At 40.6% G+C, this 21,874-nt stretch overlaps 1 protein-coding gene and 1 long non-coding RNA gene across 2 annotated transcripts in view; one reads left to right on the forward strand and one right to left on the reverse strand.

The window, feature by feature from the left end:
- Frg1 (FSHD region gene 1) overlaps positions 1-21,874 on the forward strand; it is a 23,291-nt gene continuing 1,417 nt past the window's right edge. The window contains exons 1-7 of the mRNA XM_032919484.1: positions 1-204; positions 2,156-2,226; positions 5,746-5,871; positions 6,842-6,899; positions 9,648-9,762; positions 20,140-20,244; positions 21,323-21,414. Of these exons, the coding sequence (XP_032775375.1) occupies positions 143-204; positions 2,156-2,226; positions 5,746-5,871; positions 6,842-6,899; positions 9,648-9,762; positions 20,140-20,244; positions 21,323-21,414 (629 nt within the window). The 5' untranslated portion in view covers positions 1-142. The remainder of the gene's footprint in view (positions 205-2,155; positions 2,227-5,745; positions 5,872-6,841; positions 6,900-9,647; positions 9,763-20,139; positions 20,245-21,322; positions 21,415-21,874) is intronic.
- Positions 19,196-21,874, reverse strand: part of LOC116915069 — a 23,317-nt gene continuing 20,638 nt past the window's right edge. The window contains exon 3 of the long non-coding RNA XR_004389792.1: positions 19,196-20,750. This is a non-coding gene — a long non-coding RNA (uncharacterized LOC116915069). The remainder of the gene's footprint in view (positions 20,751-21,874) is intronic.

Raw genomic sequence — 21,874 nt, forward strand, 5'->3', positions numbered from 1 at the left:
ACAGGAAATAGGAGAATTGTAGCCTTGAGTTGAGGAGGCGGAGTATTCCAGAGGGGTTCCCTCAACTTCGCCGTTAGAGCCACTTCCTCCTCCCGGACCTACGGGATCTCTCCCGGCGGTTGCTACTTCAGGGTGCCGAACCATGGCCGAATATTCCTACGTGAAGTCCACCAAACTCGTGCTCAAGGGCACTAAAGCCAAGAGGTGAGGCGGCGATCGGGCGGAAGTCGCGGTTCTCCATACATCCATCCCCGGGGGCCAGGGCCGTGCTAGCCTCCTCACTAGGGGCACCTAGTGACAGAGCTGCGTGGACAGCCTCCTCGATACTTCCTAGCTGACGCTACATGACAGGGGAGCCCCCCCGCCCGAAACAGGGAGAGCATGAGTCCTACTTTTGGGACCCCAGAGGCCTCCCTGCCTGCAATGATAACTTGATTTGAGGAAAGTAATTTTCACCCGTCTCTTCTGCAAACGGGAAAAGCAAGCAAACAAACAAAAACACCCTGACTCTTTGCAAGGTGATATTTAGGGAGCAGACAGGCTGCATCATTACACTTGTGGGTCGGGATCTTGATATGTGTGGGCTCAAATGGGGTTCGCACCAGTGATGGTTGATAGTTCGTTTGCTCATTTATTAGAAGCTCGGATATTTTTATGTTTCCTGTTTCTCGAGACTATGAGTGATTTACGAGAACTGAACAACACAGCCAACTTAGAATATAACAACCAAGTGAAGGCGTGCAAGTGTGGTTTATAGTTAATTAGCTCTGTAGAGAAAGATACCTGCCGGATCCTATCTCTGTCCTTTTGAAGGATTTGGCCAGTCTTTCGATGAAGCAGTTTCAGCAGGTACTTGTCAGTGAGCTTCATGCTGAATTTATCCTAACAGAATCTGAAACTGTTTGAAATAGCTGCAGGGAGAACAGAATTCGCTTCTGAATTTTTTGTAGTAAAGACAGCCATTACTAAAGCCAATGTAGTACTTTCCATGTATCAGGATTTGTTCTTTGTTTCTTGAGACAGGGTTTCTCTGTGTAATCCTGGCTGTCCTGGAACTCACTCTGTAGATCAGGCTGGCCTTGAACTCAGAGACCCACATGCCTCTGCCTCCCAAGTGAAAACATGGTGGGATTGAAGAGAAGGCTAGGAATTTATTGTAAGCACTTTGGACAATCACTTTTTCCCTAAGATCTCTCCTTGTGTTTTCATTTATGGGGCTGTAATTCATTCACCATAAACTCCTCTTTTTAAAGTGTACAGCTAGTGGTTTTCAGTATATTGACGAGTTCACCACTATCTAGTTGGTAAGCATTTTGCCACTCCAAAGGAGACCCTTTAACCAACCCTTAAATAATCACACCCTTCCTTCCACCTTCTATCAACTGCCTTCAGTCTACAAGGATTTACTTACTGTGAATATTTTATGTCAGTGGAGTTAAACAATACCTCTGTTAGGCTTGTGGTTGAGAGAGGAACTCAGTATGTAGCCCTGGTTGGCCTGGAACTCAGAGATATCTACCTGCCTAGGCTCCCACGTGCTGGGGCTTACAGCTGTGTGCCACTGTACCTGGCTTGTTGCTCTTAGTTTTTAGGGGCATCTGTACTGAGGTGCTGTGTGTTTGTTCTGTGGCTAGATGGTATTATTTTTGTATGTTGATAGTACATTCTATTCTTTGTTCATTTGAGGAATGTTTTCTGCTAAAGACAATGCTGCTATCAGTATTCTGGTTTTTGTGGACATACTTTTCATTTCTCTTGTATAAGAGTGTGTGTGTGTGTGTGTGTGTGTGTGATCACTTAGGTTATTATTTTTGATATAACTCAGTGTTTAGCTTTTTGAGAAATGTTTTACAACAAGGCTGTCTTTAGTTAAGGGTTCTATTGCTCTGATAAAACACCTTGATCAAAGACATGGGGTGGGGATAGGGTTTAATTCACCTTACATCTGTCTTATAGTCTGTCGTCCAGGAAAGTGAGGGCAGAAGCAGCTTCTCAGTGTTTTAAGTATAACATCTATGAACTGAAAAAGATCTATTTATCTATAGGTCACTTATATAGCTGGAATGACTCCTCTGAGTTGTCATTGTCATCTTGTAATTTTTAACATATATATCAGTGTGTCCAAAGTCATGAATGTGTCTTTTCCCTCCTTTAGTAAAAAGAAAAAGAGCAAAGATAAGAAGAGAAAACGAGAAGAAGACGAGGAAGCGCAACTTGACATTGTGGGTAAGCCCACAGTTCTTTTGGTTTTTAGTTTTTTTTCTCTCTAGAACCTCTTTTATTAGGGCACTAATCCCATTTTTGAGATCTCAACCATCACAGACTAATCTCTTCTTAGTGTTGTCACCACTGAACTCCAGAGCATTGGTGACAAGGTTTCAGCGCATAAAATTTGGGGATAATACCAACATCTGGACCATGGCATGATTGAATTTTTTTTTTTTTTTTTCCGGAGCTAGGGACCGAACCCAGGACCTTGCGCTTGCTAGGCAAGCGCTCTACCACTGAGCTAAATCCCCAACCCCGGCATGATTGAAATTTAAGGTTTATGTCATTCTTCCTTGCCTTACAATATTCTTAGAGTTTTTCCAAATGTTAACAAAGTCTAGGAAGCTGTCTTAGCTCTAAGCGCCCCATTGTTTATTGTATGAAAGGTTAGCATCTCCTGGGGTTCCACTTGAACTGTTCTCCGTGTCGGAATCAGGTCACCAGATGTCGCTTTTGTTCTTCCTCATCATAGGAACCACGCAGTGAAACGGAAACTCCATTGAGTCTGATCCCTAACTTAGAGGCCTGTCAGACAAAAGTCTGTCTAACAGTGTCTTCTACGCATTATTTTCTTTGAAAGTGCATAAACCATAGTGAAAAGTCGACAATTTCTCTCCAGAGGAAGCATAACCTAGCAAATTAATTATCATATGACCTGAAACGAATGAAAATCCTAAACTCTACATCCAGGCGCCCTATAGTCTAGAAGCAGACACTTGCAAATCCATAGCTGGATATCTTTTGTTTTCTTGTCCTATGTATATCTGTATTTTCAGTCAAATTTCTTGTCTTTTAAAACTGGGCAAGTTAAATTTTGAAACTTTGGCAAAAATAAAACAGCAGATAATGGCATACATGGCCAAGCCTGGCAACCTGATGTGGGTCCATGGATCCCAAGGTAGAAGGAGGGAAATGACTCTCACACGTTGTCCTCAGCCTGACTTGTACACACATGCACGCGCGCGCACGCACGCGCACACACACACACACACACACACACACACACACACACACACACACAAGAATAAATGTAATAAGGAATTTAAAGACAGTGGGCAATGGTGTAGAAGTTATGATATAGGAAACCTCATATCAATTGAACAAAAGCAGTTCTAAAATAATAGAATTCTATAATTAGGGTCAGGATCAGGTAGGTATGCACATGCTGATTCACTGTTTCTTAGCATGGGTGAGTATTTAACAGTATTAGAATGTGCCAATTTTTTTCTAAATGGTTTTGCTGATTTGCCATCCCACCAAGGATAAAAGGAAGTTGTCTGCTGCACATCGTGGGTAGTGAGTAGGCCTTTCCCTCACGCTGGGGCCTTTTGTTTTCTTTCCAGAGCTTGTCTGCTCAGCTGGTCACGAGTTTCCCTTGGGCTTGTTGTTTTCTCTCATGGTCATTGCCTTTGGGATCTTTATTTAGCTCATCCCAACATCTTGGAAAACTTACTCTTCCTTTAGGACACATTATACTTTAGAGTTTTCTTCTTTCCTGATTTTATCATTCACTTCAGGGTGATTGTGTAATATAACGTAGGTTGCAGAGGTTGGGTTTTGCTTCTGTTTTTCCTGTTTACAACCAGATCCAGCCTCCTTTTGAACAGTTACCTTTCACCATAAAATGGATATTTAAAACTCAGTTGAGTTTCTGTAGGTTGGTCTCCCTCTTGACTCCTGTTCCATTTATACGTTTTCTGTTACTGTGTTTGTCTTAATTTCCTCATTACGTTTCGTTTCCGGGTCCAGGAGTTGAGTGCACCGACTTTGTGTTTCTCTTGTTAAACTTTGCTGTTCTCAGTGTTAATGTCCAGATAAATTTCAGAGTCAGCTTACCATTTCATTTAATAAAGTCTGTTGGGTTATCTGAGAGAATCGTATTGCTTCTAGAATATTTGGGAAATTCAGCGGTTCACTTGTATATGCTTATATTCTATTGGCCTTGCCCTTCGGGGTGTTAACTCCCTCACTGTCATTGCTTCTTTGTTCATTTTAACGTCTGCAGTCTATAGTTTCTTTGACTGTGGTTTAATTCTTCCTTTCTTATGTCTTCTATTGCTTTTACTGTTTTACTTACAGCCAGGACATTAGAAATATTGGACAAATGTGGTGACATAGCCATAGTTGTTATTTGTGGTCTTCAGCATAAATCCCCACCACCACCCGATACAGCATGATTTTAGGCATAGGATCTTCATAGGCATTCTAACAAAATAAGAATTATAGTTGAAGATTTTAAAAACAATTCTTAGTAAGTTGTAGAGTTAATCAAAGAGCAACAAATATTTAAACATGTACGCCACTTGCCAATTGTTCTGATAGACAGAAAACACGTAACTGACAACTGCAAAATACATTCTTTAACTGTATGTAGAAATGCACCAAGAAAATACTGTCATGCTGTAAATGAGACTGCACATCCGAACCTTGGGAAGGTCTGAAAATAGACAACTTTGTGTTTCTTCCTTTGTTTGCGGTGGCTCTCGACTCGGCTTCAGTCTGCAGCACTGGACTGCGTTAAGCTCTAAGGGAGTGGTGGATTGGGTCCCCACCACCACCGAAACAAGACAAAACTGGTTGACTTAGTGATGGGTAGCTTCAACGAGTCCTGCTCATAGCATCTGCTGATTTTGACAGCTTAGCCCATGGAGTAATCCTGCAACCAAAAAACACGTAAACATATGTCTGGGCTTTGAGTGGAGGCTACTTGAATTCCCAAGAAGAAAACACTTTTTCTCCATGGGCTAACTCTTTTTTTTTCCTTTTTTTTTTTTCGAGCTGGGGACCGAACCTTAGGGCCTTGTGCTTGCTAGGGCAAGCAGCGTTCTACCACTGAGCTAAATCCCCAACCCCCATGGGCTAACTCTTTAGGCAGTGAAAAATTCTAAAACTGATGTATTGTTTTCTCTACTTTGGCAAAGACTGAAAATTTGAAGAGCTTGTCTGTCAGAAATTTATCATTTTTCTGAAATTCACTATTGGGATGCTATGTTCAGATGATTCATTTACTATTAAATGGAGGCCGTGGGTGTGGCTCGGTGGCAGGGTAGTTGGCTGGCACGCACAAAGCGTCATCATGAGAATGGGGAAAGCCTCAGTATGTGTAGGATTGGTGTTAGTCTCAGCCATCCACTGAGAAAAGGAGAGGCTGCCACACTGCTGGGAAGTCTCTCTCTGTGGGACTCATTTAGACACTGCTACCAGAGAGCATGCAGGGATGAGGTCTGAGTCAGAGGAACTCTTCTCTAACTGTTTTGTATTTCTGCATGTGCTAAGTGTGACCTTGACTGTGATGTTAATCACAGGGATCCACATGTATGAACAAACTGGTAAAACATGAGTAACTCGGGATTGTGTCATTGTCAAGCGCTGAGGATTGTGCAGGACGTATGCAAGGTGGTACAGTTAGAGTAAAAACAACAGAACCCTGGAGTGACCCTAAAATAAAAAGGATAAACTTTGGTTTTTATTTCGTAGGAATCTGGTGGACTGTATCCAACTTCGGTGAGATTTCAGGAACCATTGCCATTGAAATGGATAAAGGAGCCTATATCCATGCACTGGACAATGGCCTCTTTACACTGGGGGCGCCACACAGAGAAGGTTTGTGTGGGGCACGAACGATGACCGGGAGGCCTTGTCAGGGAGAACATTACAGAGTTAGCGCATGGGGCTGAAGCAAGGCCGCCATCACACTGCGCTCCTGCACAGCTCTCTGTTCGTGTTCTTTATTAGCTGTGCCGAAGTGCCTTTCTCCAGAATAATCTTTTAAAACATTCTGAGTAGGGACAGAAGAAGCTCTATGGAAGTAGAAAATAGCCTTAAAGTCGCATGAAAAATTTCGATTGTAACCGGGTGGTGGAAGCGCCCATCTTAGTCCCAGCACTCGGAGGCAGAGGCAGGCAGATCCCTGAGGACAGCCAGGGCAGCACAGAGAACCCCTGTCTCAAAAAACAAACAAACAATAATAATAATAATAATAATAATAATAATAATAATAATAATAATAATAATAATAATAATAATAATTAAAAATAGGATTGCAGATGAAAAGAAAGAAGAAAACCTAATTGACCTAATTGAAAAGGGTTTTGTGGTTTTTTGTTTTGTTTTGTTTGTTTGTTTGTTTTTTGTTTTTTTGCTTTTTTTTTTGTTTGTTTTTCCTTCGGAAGTGGGTATAGTTAACAGTTAGACATTTTCTCCCTATCTTAGCCCACAAGGAAACACACAAGGAATGAAGTAATTGTGAAGCAAACCAGGATAGACATTTCTGGAAAAATAAAAGCATTTAGTATTTCACATGCTGTTATTTAGGTACTCTGATTTAAAACATGAGATTATATTGGAAGTGGCTAAGTGTCATGCCAAACTGTCTTACAAAATACATAAATTCACTGTATAAATTCAATAATCATATTTTGATAGTATAGTTAGTATAGTATTATAGTATATTCAACTATCTTAATATCTTTATATGTAATTTTAGGGGGAAAACTAGTTTTTAAAGCACAAAATACCTTTATGTGTATATATTTATAACAAATGTATATTTTCCATTTTTGTTTTTCTGTAGTCGATGAGGGCCCCAGTCCTCCAGAGCAGTTTACTGCCGTTAAATTGTCTGATTCCAGGTAAGCTTTAGCTGAACTGTAGTTAAAAGCTTTAAAATTTAATTTCATTTAACCATGCATGGTGATTTCATACCAGACAAAAGAGAAGAATCAAGAGGATTGGGAATTCAAGGCCATCTTAACTGTGTAATGAGTTTGGGGCCAGCCTGGGTTACATGGAACCCTGTGTCAAAAAGTAATAGTAATTTCACTTATGTAAATAGGGCTGCACTATTAGTAAATATAAGGTCAGAGAATAATTTTAATTAAAAGACTATTTTGCAAAGGAAGTGTTCAGAAAACATATTATTTATTATCGAAAATTTTTTGGATTTTTGGTTTTGGGGATTTGGAGAATGTCTACTTATGTATTAGTGAAGGCACGCATATGTTTTATTTATGCCACATATACATTGTCTGAAGATACTTGTACAGAGTGTGTACAGTGTGTCCTGTTCCTGAATTTAGCCGTGAATAATCGTAGGAGGCCAGCTGTGGCATTGTCCATATGTGGCCTTGTGTGTGGCTCAGAAATTTGGGATTTTGGAGGTTTGGGGATTAGGGAAGCTTAACCTGTACTACGTGTGTGGATATCCCCAGCATATACTCCTTGTCTACAAAACTTAAGAGCCTAAAATAAAAATGTCAAGAGACCAAATTAAATGATCAGAAGAGCATGAAAAGAAAATAGACATAAAACTAGACCTGCCAGTGATACTATAATGTATCGACTCTGCAGTCAGAAGAGACGGAACAGACGTGTGGCAGACATCGGAAGGCCCAGGAAGGAGAGGATGGGTTTAGGCCAGCTAGGGAATGTAGTGATGCCCTGCCTCAGGAAAAAGTCAGGAGATAGGAAGGCAAAGGAAAATCTTGCTCTCAGTTAACAGAGAATGTTCCGTTATCACACAAAAAGGTGACCGGTGTTGTTCTTACAGTGCAGGATGATATTTTGAGTAGGAGATAAAGAGATTGAGTGTCAGTGTTCTAGTCATTGCATCAGCATAATAATTTATCAATTATCTTCAGCCCCAACTAAGTATAAAGTCAACCCAGCATCCACAGAGATTGGTTGGCAAAATAAAAATCAGAAATCATAATTTTTAAAATTTAAATAATGACTTCCATATTTCTTTGAAAGACTTAGGAGTAAATCAGAAGAACAAAACGTCAGTCAATAATTTATAGTAACTATGAGCAATAGAAAATGAAGAAAGTATTTGCAACAAATCTCCAGGAGCAGTGAGTGCTTACTTGGTGGTCTATCTGCATAGCATTCAGAATCCGGCTGACATCAGTACAAAGTGAACACACACCATATAGTTTTTTTTTGTTGTTGTTGTTTTTTTTAAAGGTTTATTGATTTATTCTATATAAGTACACCAGAAGAGGGCACCAGATCTCATTACAGATGGTTGTGAGCCACCATGTGGTTGCTGGGAATTGAACTCAGGACCTCTGGAAGAGCAGTCAGTGCTCTTAACCGCTGAGCCATCTCTCCAACCCCACCATATAGTTTTGAGGTGGAAAAAGAAAATGAAAGACATGCAATGTCATTCTCCCTAATGACTGTCATGCAAATTATATGCAGTACACTTTTCCCATATTTTCCAGAATTTTAAAAGGACATGTTAATCAGTGTGACCTGACAAAACAATTTCAGGAAAAAACAGTTGGGTTTGTGGTTTGGAGGATAAAGTTGGTCATGCCAAGGAGTGCGTCACAGAGTTCTTGGAGCCAGGAGAGTGTGTGCCTGGAATTCCATATCTGCAGGCAGCGCCAAGTGAGGGGAAAGCTGCCCTCAGCTGGCTTCCTTCTTTTCCCCATTTTATATATATATACACATATATATGTGTGTGTGTGTCTACATATATATATATATATTTTATTTTCTGGAACCCCAGCTCATAAGATGGTACCACTCACATTTAGGGTGTGTATACCCTCCTCACTTAAATCTCTGTGAAACCACTATCGAGACCCAGAGGTGATTCCAAACCAAATCAACTTAACAATAAAAATATACTTGAGTTTTCTTTCCCTCCCTCCCTCCCTTAGTTCCTTTCTTACCTTTAAATACAGGCTTTTACTATGTACCCTGGCTGGCCTTGAACATAGTACGTAGACCAAGATGGCCCCTAACCAGGGTGATCCAGCTGCCTTTGTCTCATGAGTGCTAAGACTCGGGCACACGTCTTCATACCCAGGGTGCACTTTTCAGAAGCGCATGATTAAAACAGTGTTGAGCTGGCTGCTTAGCTTAGAGCCTTAGCTCAGGTGTTGTTTTCAGTTTCTAGCACTCCCCAGCTTAGTGAAGGCTCTCTTGTGAGCAGGTAAGTCTTTATCGCTCTTTCTTGAAAGCAGGTTGAAAAGCTGTAAAGTTTTAACACTGTGTATTATAGCCTGGCCTGGTGGGGGTCAGCCTGAGGTATTAACAAAGGCACTGCTCTACAGTTATAAGTTGGTAAAACAGAGAAGTCAGTGAGACTTTGTATAATAGCATAAAAGGTGACTTTTATACATCTATAAGAGGACAGCAATGACTTTAGAAAATGATTGCTATACAGTATAAGATACTGTATAATGATTATATTACAGAGAGAGAGAGAATGTGTGTGTGTCAGAGTCCACTGGAAACATGTCTGTCTGGATTTATTATATACATTTATCCACTACACACAGACACATAAGTATACCCAATATACTCTTTATTCTATAGTTAAATTCCTACTCTCAGTTTTTAATGTTTATCTTTTTATTTAACCAAAGAATTGCCCTGAAGTCTGGCTATGGAAAATATCTCGGTATAAATTCAGATGGACTTGTTGTTGGGCGTTCAGATGCAATTGGGCCAAGAGAACAATGGGAACCAGTGTTTCAAGATGTAAGTACTGTTACTTAGAAAAACCTGTTTAAGAAAAAGTCATTCCAGTAGAAGTCTATTCTCTAAAGTTAGTAATAAAACAGTAAAGCCTGACTGTAAAATTAGAATGAACTTAGAACTATAAAGACCCACACAGGCCAGACATGACGTACAGCAACAACACTGCAGTGGCTTGGTGCACTCCAGAGTGACAGATTACATGGCTGTCAAGACAGTGCAAAGGATGACGTTTTCCATTCTGGCTTCCATCTGCCATGAGGCCTGTTGTCATGAAGATATACAAAAGCCAATCCCAGGGTGCTTGAAGAGCATCCTTTTTACACGAATTGGTTCTGAACATTTAGTGACTGATGAGAGGGCAAGAAAGGAGGCTAATGCTGAGAGAACGTGGTTTGATATCTCATGAGCAAGAATTGTACCTAACAGTAGTTATTTATTTATTGTTGCTTTTTCTTTTATTCAAAGTAGATTTTTATTCCATACAATATCTTCTGATTACAGTTTCCCCTCCTAAGATTCCTCCCCAAGTCCCTCTCTACCTCCTGTCTAATAAGGATCCACACCCTTTCTGTCTCCTTCGAAAAAAAACAAGCATCTAAGGAACAATAATAAAACAAAGAATAATACAATAAAATAGAAACAAACATCACATAGGACAAAATAAACAAGAAACAAAAAAAGCACAAGAAACATCTTGAAAGACCCCCGGAGCAGGGAGACCCTCACTCAAGTCTCGGGATGACGCAGCCACCCAAGAACTCACGAGAGACCATCATTGCTATAAAAACACGAGGTTTATTGATAGGAACCAGTGCACTGGGGTGGAGACTCGTATCCCACGCAGGGGCAGAGGAGTTCGACCCCAAGTGGCTGGGAGAAAAGGTATTTAAAGGAAGAAACCACAACCCAAGGGGGTAGGGAGGGCATCATTGGAAAATGTCGAGAATACCAGTGAAAAATCACAAGGAGAAGCTTCCTTTTTCTTAAGATTGTTCTTTAAGATTTTAGTCTAACTTTATGGTCAGTTAGTTCCTGGGAGAGAGTTGCCAAACCGGCTGGTGTAATTGCAGTTCCAGAGTGTTCTTTTTTTCTGCTCTAAACTTTTGTCTAGGGGGGCAACCTTAAAACTTCTACCTTTCTTTCCCCCCCCCCTCCTCCACACCTTTCAATCTAACAGACACATATATATTCACACACTCAGGGATCTTATCAAAACACAAAACCAGAAGCCATGATAAGTAAGCATAGGACCTGTAAGGTTAAAAAAATAAATGCCTTGATTCAATGTTATGAAACAACCCCCAAAGATGCCATTGAATTCTTTCTGTCTGCTGCTGGGCACGGGCCCTACCTGTAAGAGTGGTTCATTTTCGGCTTGTAAGTGGCTCTTGGTTAGAGGTAGCTTTGGAGGTTAGGGAGGGGAGCTGTGCACACTCCACCTTGTGTACACTCCACCTTTCAGCTCTGGGAGCCTGTCTATTGCAGATCTGTGCAGGCCTGGGCATGCCTTCCACATCCTCTTCCACAGGGCTCACTGAACCCTGAGGGAAGAGATTTAGTGGAGACATCCCATGTAGTACTGGGTGTTCCAGAGTGTCTCACTGTGTATTGTCTGGCTCTGAGTCTTGAACGCTTTCCCATATTCTTCAAGAGGAAGCTTCTCTGATAATGGCTGGACAAGGCACTGATCTTGATTACAGTTATTAGGTGTCATTATATTGTGACATCTCTCTAGCACAACTGCAATATTTGGCTTTTCCCTAAGCCCCTGGCCTGTGAGCTCTAAGGTTATTGGCCACCCAGGCAGTTCCATCTCGGAGTAGGCCTTAAAACACACCAGATGTTTGTTGCTCACTGCTCCTGTAAGCGTTAGGCCACTATTGCACCAGGTGCAGGCGGGTCACCGTTGTAGGTAAAAGGGTTTGTAGCTGGATTGGTATTGCCTGTACCATGAACTGGTCCACAGGCGCAAAGGCTCTAGGTGGACACCAGCTTGAACCCTCCGTGTTCAATGAGTTGTTGTCTTCAGTCCTAAGGCCTTATCCTCATTCTGTCCAGAGCAACCAATAACTGGTGCTAGCCTGAGTTGTTTAGGAACTCCCTGGGAGCGCTTTGGCCAACACCTTGGTTAGATGTAACCCATTCCCAGTATTGAAAGCTTTCTTTGGGGATGAAAGATGTCCAGTTGTCTCCCCTATTCTTTGGGGTTTTAGATCAAGAGAAAAAGAGAGAGAGAGAGAGAGAGAGAGAGAGAGAGAGAGAGAGAGAGAGAGAGAGAGAGAGAGAGAGAGAGTGTGTGTCAAGAGGTTTCTATTAGGCTTCCATATAATCCCTCAAATGACCCTTAGTTTTAGAAGTCCCTCCCTCACATACCTCTTCCCTCCCATCCTCCTCTATTCTAGACTCCCCCATCCATCCATTCTGTCATTAGATTCTATAACTGTCCTTCAGGAGACCCATCCCTTCTCCAGTGCTTACTCTACACCTAGCTCCATGGTTCTGTGGAGTGCAACTGGCTTATCAATGACGTAACAGCTAGCACTCACATATAAGTGAATACATGTACTGTATTTTTCTTTCTGGGTCCAAGTTTCCTCATTCAGGATGATTTTTTTCTAGTCCATCCATTTACCTGCAAGTTCCATGTTTTTGTTTTTGAGACAGCTGAGAAATACTCTACTGTGTAATATGCTGTTTAAATATATCACCGTTTCTTTATCCATTCTTCTGTTGAGGGGCATCTAGGCTGTTTCCAGTTTCTGGATGCTATAAATAGAACAGCAATAAACACGGTTGAACAAATGTGTCTGTAAAAGGGTAAATCTTTCCTTTTGGTATATACCCAGGAGTGAGACAGCTTAATTGTGAGTGAGATCAGTTTCCAGCTTCCTGAGGACCTACCACACTGATTTCCATAGTGGCTGTTCAAGTTTACGCTCCACCAGCAATGGGTGTTCCCCCAGATCCATGTGCTCCCCAACAGAATCAGGCATTTGTCCTACTGATCTTGACTATTCTAGCCTGTGAAAGATGAAATCTCAAAGTAGTTTTGATTTGCATTTCTTTGATGACCAAGGATGTAGAACATTTCTTTTAAATGCTTCTCAGCCATTTGAGTTTTCTCTATTAAGAATTTGTTGCTCAAACAAGCGAGGCAGTCACTGAGGCTTTAATCCCAGCACTTAGGAGGCAGTCTGATCTCTGTGACTTAGAGACCTGCCTCATCTGTAGAACAAGTTCCAGGACAGCCAGGGCTACTCTGGGTACAGAGAAACCTTGTCTCAAAAAGAGAGAGACAGAGGCAGACAAAGGAGGGAGCATGGAGGGAGGGAGAGGAGAAAGAAGAGAGGAAAGAAAAGAAAAGGAAAGAATTTGTTAATTGGGTTGTTTTCTAGATGTCCAGATTCTTGAGCTCTGTGGATTTTGAATGTTGACCCTCTATCAAATGTGTAGTTGGTAAAAATCTTTTCCCATTCTGTCCTTTGCCAGTGCAGTTTTTCATTTTCACGAGATCCCATTTATTAATTGTTAATCTTAATGCCTGTGCTATCAGTGTTCTTTTCAGAAAGTCCCTGCCAGTGAATTCTAAGCTCTTCCCCACATTCCTTCTATCAAGTTCAGTGTATCTGGTTTTGTGTTGAGGTCTTTGATCCATTTGGAGTTGAGTTTTAGGTGACAAGTGTGGATCTATTTGAATTCTACATACAGCTGTCCAGTTTGACCAGCACCATTTCTTGAAGATGGTATTTTTTTGTAGTTTGTAATTTTTGGCCTCTTTATAAAAAAAAAAAAAAAATCAGGTATCCAGATGTGTGTGGATTAATATCTGGGTCTTCAGTTCTGCTCCACTGATGAACAGGTCTGTTTTCGTGCCAACAGCACTGCTTTTATTCCACAGCTCTGTAGTACGTTTTAAGGTTGGAGGTGGTTTTTGTGTTATTTGGGATTGTTTTAGCCATTCTGGGTTTTGGTGTTTCCATATGAAGGTGAAAACTTTCCTTTCAAGATCTATGAAGAGTTGTCTTGGAATTTTGATGGGGATTGCATTGAATTTGTAGGGTGCTTTTGGTAGGATGACCAGTTTTATTACATTAATCCTACATGAATATGGGAGATTTTTCCATCTTCCCATATCTTCAGAGTTTTTCCTTTAATGTCTTATTAAAGTTTTTATCATCGAAGTCTTTACTTGCTTGGTTAGAGTTACCCCAAGATATTTTATATTATTTAAGACTATCGTGAATATTGATTTATTCTTAGACTGTTTGCCATTTATAAATAGGAGGGATTTTTCTGAACTAATTTTGAATTCTGCTACTCTGCTGAAAGTGTTGGTCAGCTGTGGGAGTTTCCTAATGGAATTTTTAGGGCAACTTATGTATACTATCCTATCCTCTGCAAATACAGATCCTTCCTACTCATATCCTCTTGATCTTCACTGTCTTAGTGTGCTAGCTAAGACTTCAAGTGCTAGATTGAATAGGTGTGCAGAGAGTAGACAACCTGTCTTGTCATTTTAGTGGAAATACTTTGAGTTTGAGTTTCTCTCCATTTATGTTAATGTTGTCTATGGGCTTGTTGAAAACTGTCTTTATTATGTTCAAATATGTCTCCCATAGCCCACTTTCTCCAGGACTTTATCATGAAATCAGGTGTTGGATATTGTCCAAGGTCTCTTCTGTATCTTACGAAGTATATCATGTAGCTGGCTTGTATTTCAGCCTGTATATATGGTAGAATATGTTTGTTTGCTTACATATGTTGAATCTTCCCTGAATCTTGATCACTATGGATAATCTTTTTGATCTGTTTTTGGATTTGGTTTGCTAGTGTTCTGTTGAGAATGTTTGTGTCTATGTTCATGAGAGATTGGTTTGTAGTTCTCTCCCTTGCTGGGTCTTTTTGAAGTTTAGGTATCAGGGTGAACTGACCTTTTTGTTTCTATCTGTGGAATGATTTGAGTAGTATTATCATTAACCCTTCTTTGAAAAGATTGGTAGAAATCTGAGTTAAAACCATTTGGTCCTGGGTTCTTTGCTTTTTTATGTTTGTTTTTGTTTTGTTTGTTTTTTGCTGGGAGACTGCTTCTATTTCACCAGGGTTATAGGTCTGTTTGCATTGCTTATCTGACCTTAATTTGACCTTACTAGGTAAGTATATATTGAGAAAATTTTCTTTTTTACATTTTCCAATTTGGTACAATACAGGTTCTTAAAGCATGTCCTTATGTATGGGTCTCTGGCCTTCTTGGTCTGTTCTTATGTCCCTCTTTTTTTCTCCAATTTTATAAATTTGGGTATTCTCTCTTTGCCTTTTTGTTCATTTGGCTAAGGGTTTGTGAATCTTACTGATTTTTCTCAGAGAACCAACTCTGTTTCATTAATACTTTGTTTATTTGTTTATTTGTTTCAGCTCAGATGATTATTTTTTGCCATCTACTCCTTCTGGGTGTTATTTCTTCTTTTTGTTCTAGAGGTTTCTGGTGTGTTGTAAAGTTAATATGAGGTCTCTCCAGTTTTTTATGTAAGCATATAAACTTGCCTCTTGAACCTTACTTCCTTGTGAACCACAGGTTTGGGTATGTTGTGTTTTCATTTTCATTCATAGTGACTCATTCGATTTCCGTGTGTATGTATATTTTTGTTGTGGATATCCAGCTGTAATTTGTGGGGGTTAGATAGGATGCAGGATTATTTCGGTTTTCTTTTATCTGTTGAGACTTGCTTCGTGTCTAGGCACATGGTCAGTTTTGGAGAAAGTTCCATGAGCTGGTGAAAAGAGTGTACTTTTGTGTTTGGATGTAGTGTTCTGTAAATATCTGTTAGTTCTATCTGGTTTTTATAACATCAGTTAGCTCCAGCATTTCTGTTTAATTTTGCCTGTCTGTTGGTGACAGCAGAGCCCTAAAGTCACCCACAAGTCAGTGAAGTCAGTATGTGAGCTAAGCTGTAGTAATATTTGTTTTAGGAACTCGGGGGCCTTTGATTTTGGTGCATAGATGTTTAAACTGTAGCGTCCTCTTGGTAGATTGTTCCTTTGATGTAGTGCCCTGTCCTAGCTCTTCTTACTAGTTTTGGTTTGAGCTTTGTTAGATCTTAATTTTCTTAGAATATCCCTGAGCTGGTGTCTGTACTTGATGTTAAAATAATATCATCCTGAGTGAGGTAACCCAATCACAGAAAAACACACATGGTATGCACTCCTTGATAAGTGGATATTAGCTCAAATGCTTGAATTACCCTAGATGCACAGAGCACATGAAACTCAAGAAGGATGACCAAAATGCGAATGCTTCACTCCTTCTTTAAAAGGGAAACAAGAATACCCTTGGGAGGAAATAGGGAAGCAAAGTTTAGAACAGAGGCAGAAGGAACGCCCATTCAGAACCTGCCCCACATGTGGCCCATACATATACAGCCACCAAACTAGATAAGTTGGATGAAGCAAAGTAGTGCAGGCCAACAGGAACCGGATGTGTAGATCTGTCCTGAGAGACACAGCCAGAATACAGCAAATACAGAGGCGAATGCCATCATTAAACCACTGAACTGAGAACGGGACCCCCGTTGAAGGAATCAGAGAAAGGACTGAAAGAGCTTGAAGGGGCTTGAGACCCCATATGAACAACAATGCCAACCAACCAGAGCTTCCAAGGACTAAGCCACTACCCAAAGACTATACATGGACTGACCCTGGACTCTGACCTCATAGGTAGCAATGAATATCCTAGTAAGGGCACCAGTGGAAGGGGAAGCCCTTGGTCCTGCCAAGACTGAACCCCCAGTGAACGTGATTGTTGGGAGGAGGGCGGTAATGGGGGGAGGGTGGAAAGGGAAACACCAATATAGAAAGGGAGGGGGAGGGGTTAGGGGGATGTTGGCCTGGAAACCGGGAAAGGGAATAACATTTGAAATGTAAATAAGAAATACCCAAGTTAATAAAGATGAAAAAAAATATCAGAGAGAAGCAGAAAATCTAACTTAAATTTTATTTTAGTTAATCAAACTGAGTATGTTTATGCATCTGAATGTGTATTTGAGCAACAACTAGAACCTATTCTTCGCCTAATGGGATTTAGGTAGTAAAGGCTAGTGGTTTGAAATACATGCAAAGTGGTAAGACACATGATATTTTTCAGGCAATAACAGAGGTTAATAAAGCAGGATAAGCTTCTCTTTTCTTTCTACCATGGCTTATTTTCTCCCCTAGGTGTTAGAAGGAAATTCATTCTCCTTGGCCAGGTTTTCCAGCCATAGTCTATGAAATCTAGTTTGAAGATAAGAAATAAAGCATCTATTATACAAGAAAAAAAAAAAAAAGATGCACAACTTAAGGGTGGGTCCTGGTTTACTGTTAGTTGGTCGTGTTTTGGTGGGGAATTGAGACTGATGACATTTAAGAGTTATCAGTGAGCCACGTTGCTGGTTCCTGTTATTTTGTTGTGTGGGGGGAATGGGGGGGGGCAGTTCCACTATTCTTTTGATTTCTTGCTTTGTTTTATTTATTTCTTCTGTCTTCTTGGGTGTGGTTCGCCTTTTCACATTGTAGTTTTTCCTTGTTCCGCAGGGCTGGATTTGTACATAGAGAGATATTACTTAAATTTGGTTTTATCATAGATTGTCTTTATTTCTCCCTCTAATGTGATTTAAAAAAAAAAAAAATACTGACGGGTATAGTAGTTTATGTTAGCATCTGTAATCTCTTAAAAGTTTGTAGAATGTCTGACCAGACTTCTTGCTTTTAGAGTTTCCACTGAAAAGTCAGGTGTCATTCTAATGTCTGTTTTATGTTATTTGATCTTGTTCCCTTGCAGCCTTTAATATTCTTACTGTATATTTATTATTTTGGTTATTCTGTGACAAGAGGAATTTATTTTCTGTCCAGTTTATTTGGCATTTCATATGCATCCTGTATCTTGATAGGTACCTTCTTCTTTAGGTTGGGGAACATTTCTTATATTTTCTGTACCTTTGGTCTGGGTTCCTTTTCTTCCTCTGTTCCTATTATTTGTAGATTTGATCTGTCCCTAGCATCCCACAGTACGTGGATGTTTGCACCTGGAGTGTTTTAGATTAGCATTTTCTCTCACCCAGGGATCCTTTTCTTCTGTCTTGTCTTTAGTACTTGAGACTCTTTCTCCTGTCTCTTGTATTCTGTTGGTGAGACTTGCCTCTGAGCTTATCCCTCAGCTTGGGTTCTCTATATTTCTGTATTCTTTATTTCTCTGTTGTGATTGAAAAGTCCTATTTCCACATTCATGTCTGGAGCTGTTTTCTTCATTTCATTCCACTGTTTGTGTTTCACCTATGTGTTAATGCATATCATCTCATTATCATCATACTCATCTCCTTTTAAAGGACCTCCAACATTCACATAGACTATTTTGACGTCTTTGTCTTGTGCTTCAGCTACAGTGCACTTCTCAGGGCCTGCTGTGGTAGGCAGGGTTGCTCAGCAGTAGGGCAGACGTACCATTCTGGCTGTTACTGTCTTTACATTGGTGTCTAGGCATTTGGGTTTGGGATAATTGTACTTCTAGATGCTGATGTCTGTTTTGGGTCGGTGGTCAGTTCCTTGGTTTCTGCTGCCCAATCTGGTTCTTAGGAGAGTGTGATGGCTATGGGTTACCTGGTAGGAATTGCATCTGAGGACCTGTCAGGTGTGGCCACTGGGGGTTCAAGGTAGAAAATGCGTTCCTCAGTATTGCAAGCTAACACTTAGAAACGAGGGTGGGCTTGGAGTTGAGGCTATCCACAGAAGGAAGGAAAGCATAGTGTACCACCTAAGTCTGCTTAGTCCCCTGGGAATGAGGACAGGGAGGAAGGAAAGGCCACAACAGTTCATCTGCTCCAGAGCTGAAGATGAGACTGGGGGCTTGGATTTGGAGGCGAGGAGAGAGACTGAAGGTCTGAAGATTGCCTGCTGGCTGCCTTGGTGGGCTTAGGGACCAGGGAATGGCAGAGAGTTGGAGACACAGAGCAGCAGTAATTCTTCATCATGTGTTACGAACTGTGGCATCTTCTGTGCGCTTCTCCCTTGCTTTAGTTTGCAGAGTCCTCTTGTTTTTATCTAGGGCTGGTTAGTAATAGTTATACAAGGGCCTGTTAGGTGGCTCAGCACTTGACAACTTAAAGTTGATTATCAGAACCCATGGAAAGGTGAATGGAGAACATTGTCTCCACAGAGTTGTCCTCTGACCTCTGCACACACAGGGGATCTTATATGCAAAATAACTAATTTAAAAATAAAATAAAGGGGTTGGGGATTTAGCTCAGCGGTAGAGCGCTTACCTAGGAAGCGCAAGGCCCTGGGTTCGGTCCCCAGCTCCGAAAAAAAGAACCCCCCAAAAAAAAAAAAATAAATAAAATAAAATAAAATAAAAATTGTACTAACAGGGAAGACCGATGTAGCATAGGTCAGGATGACAGTACAAGACGTTTAATTTCATTTTACTTTTCGGAAGACACTTTCCATTCTTACAGTTTCAAGGAAAGACTTAAGCTCTCTGATGTAACAGTTTAAATTGCAGAAGCAGAGTGATCTGCAGGTGGATTCTGGAGCACATGGCTGTATACAGTGGAGTTCCTGCCACCTTAAATAAGACACTAAACAAAATCCATATGACTCACACGATTCTAATTGTCTATTTCAAGATTATTCTGTAATTATTGTATTGTGATTTTTTCTGATAATATTCAGAGTTTTCCAGAAAAATCATCCAAATTAAAATTTTAGCTAAACCATAATATAGACATTAAGAGAATTTATAATTCACATTCAAAGCCACAAGAAAATTAATTTGGGAGGATTTATTTAATATGAATCAGTATAGTCATAAACACTAGACCCCCACGCCACCCCAAAAGAATATGTCTAGGCCAAAATACTAGCCAAAATACAATACAATACTCTAGGCCAAAAGCTAGCTTTTTAATGCTTTAATTATGGAGAAAAGTCAATTCCATTCAAAATACTAGTGTTTCAATAAATTATTATATATTACTCCTAAGTTTTATTTTCTTTGAAGACAATCTTTAGCTTACCTAGTGAGCTGTCTTTAGAGACAGGCGTTAAAGGAGTGACGCCGTGCAGTCGGGATGCTGTCCGGCTGGAGGGAGGAGCCAGCGGTGTGATGCTCTGCCTCTGAGCTGAGCCTCCGGCCCTGCAGCCTCAGCGTTTGTCGGGATGACGGTTGGAAATTGTTAAGACTTATTTGGGGTGGTTTTGGTTCCCCCTTTCTATGTTTTTATGTTTTCCTGGCTTTGTCTAAAAAGTTTTTTTTATCTTAGAATTGGGGAGAAAATTTTACATTAGCAAAATGACTTAAGATTTCTGCAAGTGTTCATAGCTTGATTTTTTTTTCTTTGTTTTATTTAGGGGAAGATGGCTTTACTGGCCTCAAATAGCTGCTTTATTAGATGTAATGAAGCAGGCGATATAGAAGCAAAGAATAAAACAGCAGGAGAAGAAGAAATGATAAAGGTAAAAACCTCCTACAGACATAGGTGATGTCTGGGACACCTGGAATAGCCACTGTGACTGTCACCTTCTGTGCTGATCCAGATGTGCTTCCTTTTAATCATTAATCCAGTGATGTCTTATTTGTACAGTGTAATTGAGAAATGATTGCATCAAAGCTACTCTGCTGTTGTCCTAATACCTAATTTTTAAGATAGATAATTTGCTCCCCAAGCTTGAGCGCTCTCAGGTGAAGACCTCAAAGGCTCTCCTCTCCTGCCTGCAGTGCTCAGCCATTCCCGTCCCTGCCTTGACCCTTCCCTTCCCCTTCCTTGTTTTGGTGTGATTTTACCGTTGCTGGCTTACTTCTTTTGTCATATGTAAATGTCTCTTATATAAACTCCTTTTTTGCTTTTATTATTCATCTTGGAGATTCCTGCCCTTGTATATCCTCAGTCTCTTACAAATCCAAGAGTTGATTGTTTCCTGGCTTTTATCCTTAGAGGCAGTGCTGCAACACACGACTGAATCTGCAAAAGCAAAAGCAAAATTTTATAACTACTTCAACCCCACGACGTAGTCACTAAAAACATAAAAGTCTTAGCAGACCTTTGGGTCGTTGGCCCCAGATGTTGCCGTCTCTGTGAATGCACGACCTCTATCCATGAGAAGAAACGTGAAGCACACAAAGGCATTGTTTGTTTTACTTTGCTGCAAGTCACTAACTGGAGGGGAAAGTCCTTCTTCCAGGAAGAGTTCCCTATTGCTACTCATTGCTTTTACTTAATTATAAAAGCGATACTGATACCTTCATGTCATGGTAAAGTTCTCAATAAACTCCCAAGACCCTCAGGTACCTTACTGGAGTCTAATGGAGCCTTGTCTCAGCTTACATATGATTCCAGCTGTTTGTATAAACGACATGTGTATGAAATTTAAAAAAAAAAAAAGACACCACTTTTCTGAGCTTGTCTTTTCCTAAATCTAACTGGTGAGTTAACTGTCTTCTTGGTTTGCATGAGAAATCCTGTAGAGCGCTCTTGCTTAGCAAGCGGGAGAGGAAGGTGAATGTGTAACCTCTTGGGTTCTCATCAATATCCAGATCAGATCCTGTGCGGAAAGAGAAACCAAGAAGAAGGATGACATCGCAGAGGAAGACAAGGGAAGTGTGAAGCAGTGTGAGATCAACTATGTGTATGTACTGTTCTCTGCCTCACGCTGACACCCAGGGCTACCAGACAGGAGAGACTGAAAGACACAGGAGCCAGTGCGAAAACTCAGGGAAACGGGCTTTGAGCTCAGTGCTTTCCTTGTGGCCTCACTTTTCCCAGTTATTTTTCCAGTGCTTAAAGCTAAAGGCACTTGGGTTAGTCAACTCTCCCTTCTTTCTTTTTTATTTTTTTCCGGAGCTAAGGACCAAACCCAGGGCCTTACACTTGCTAGGCAAGTGCTCTACCACTGAGCTAAATCCCCAGTCCCTCCCCTTTTCATAAAGTTGCTGTCACAGCACCCAGGCAGACATGAGGGCTTCAACCCCACAACATCCCTAGGAGGAGGAGGCTTTGCCCTGCTACCCAAATGGCACCCTCTTGATGGATCATCAAAAAAAAAATCATCTTTGTAGCAGAAAAACTATCAATTTTTTAAAGAAATA

This window comes from Rattus rattus, chromosome 13 (genome assembly GCF_011064425.1).
Source record: "Rattus rattus isolate New Zealand chromosome 13, Rrattus_CSIRO_v1, whole genome shotgun sequence".
Taxonomy (NCBI): Eukaryota; Metazoa; Chordata; class Mammalia; order Rodentia; family Muridae; genus Rattus; species Rattus rattus.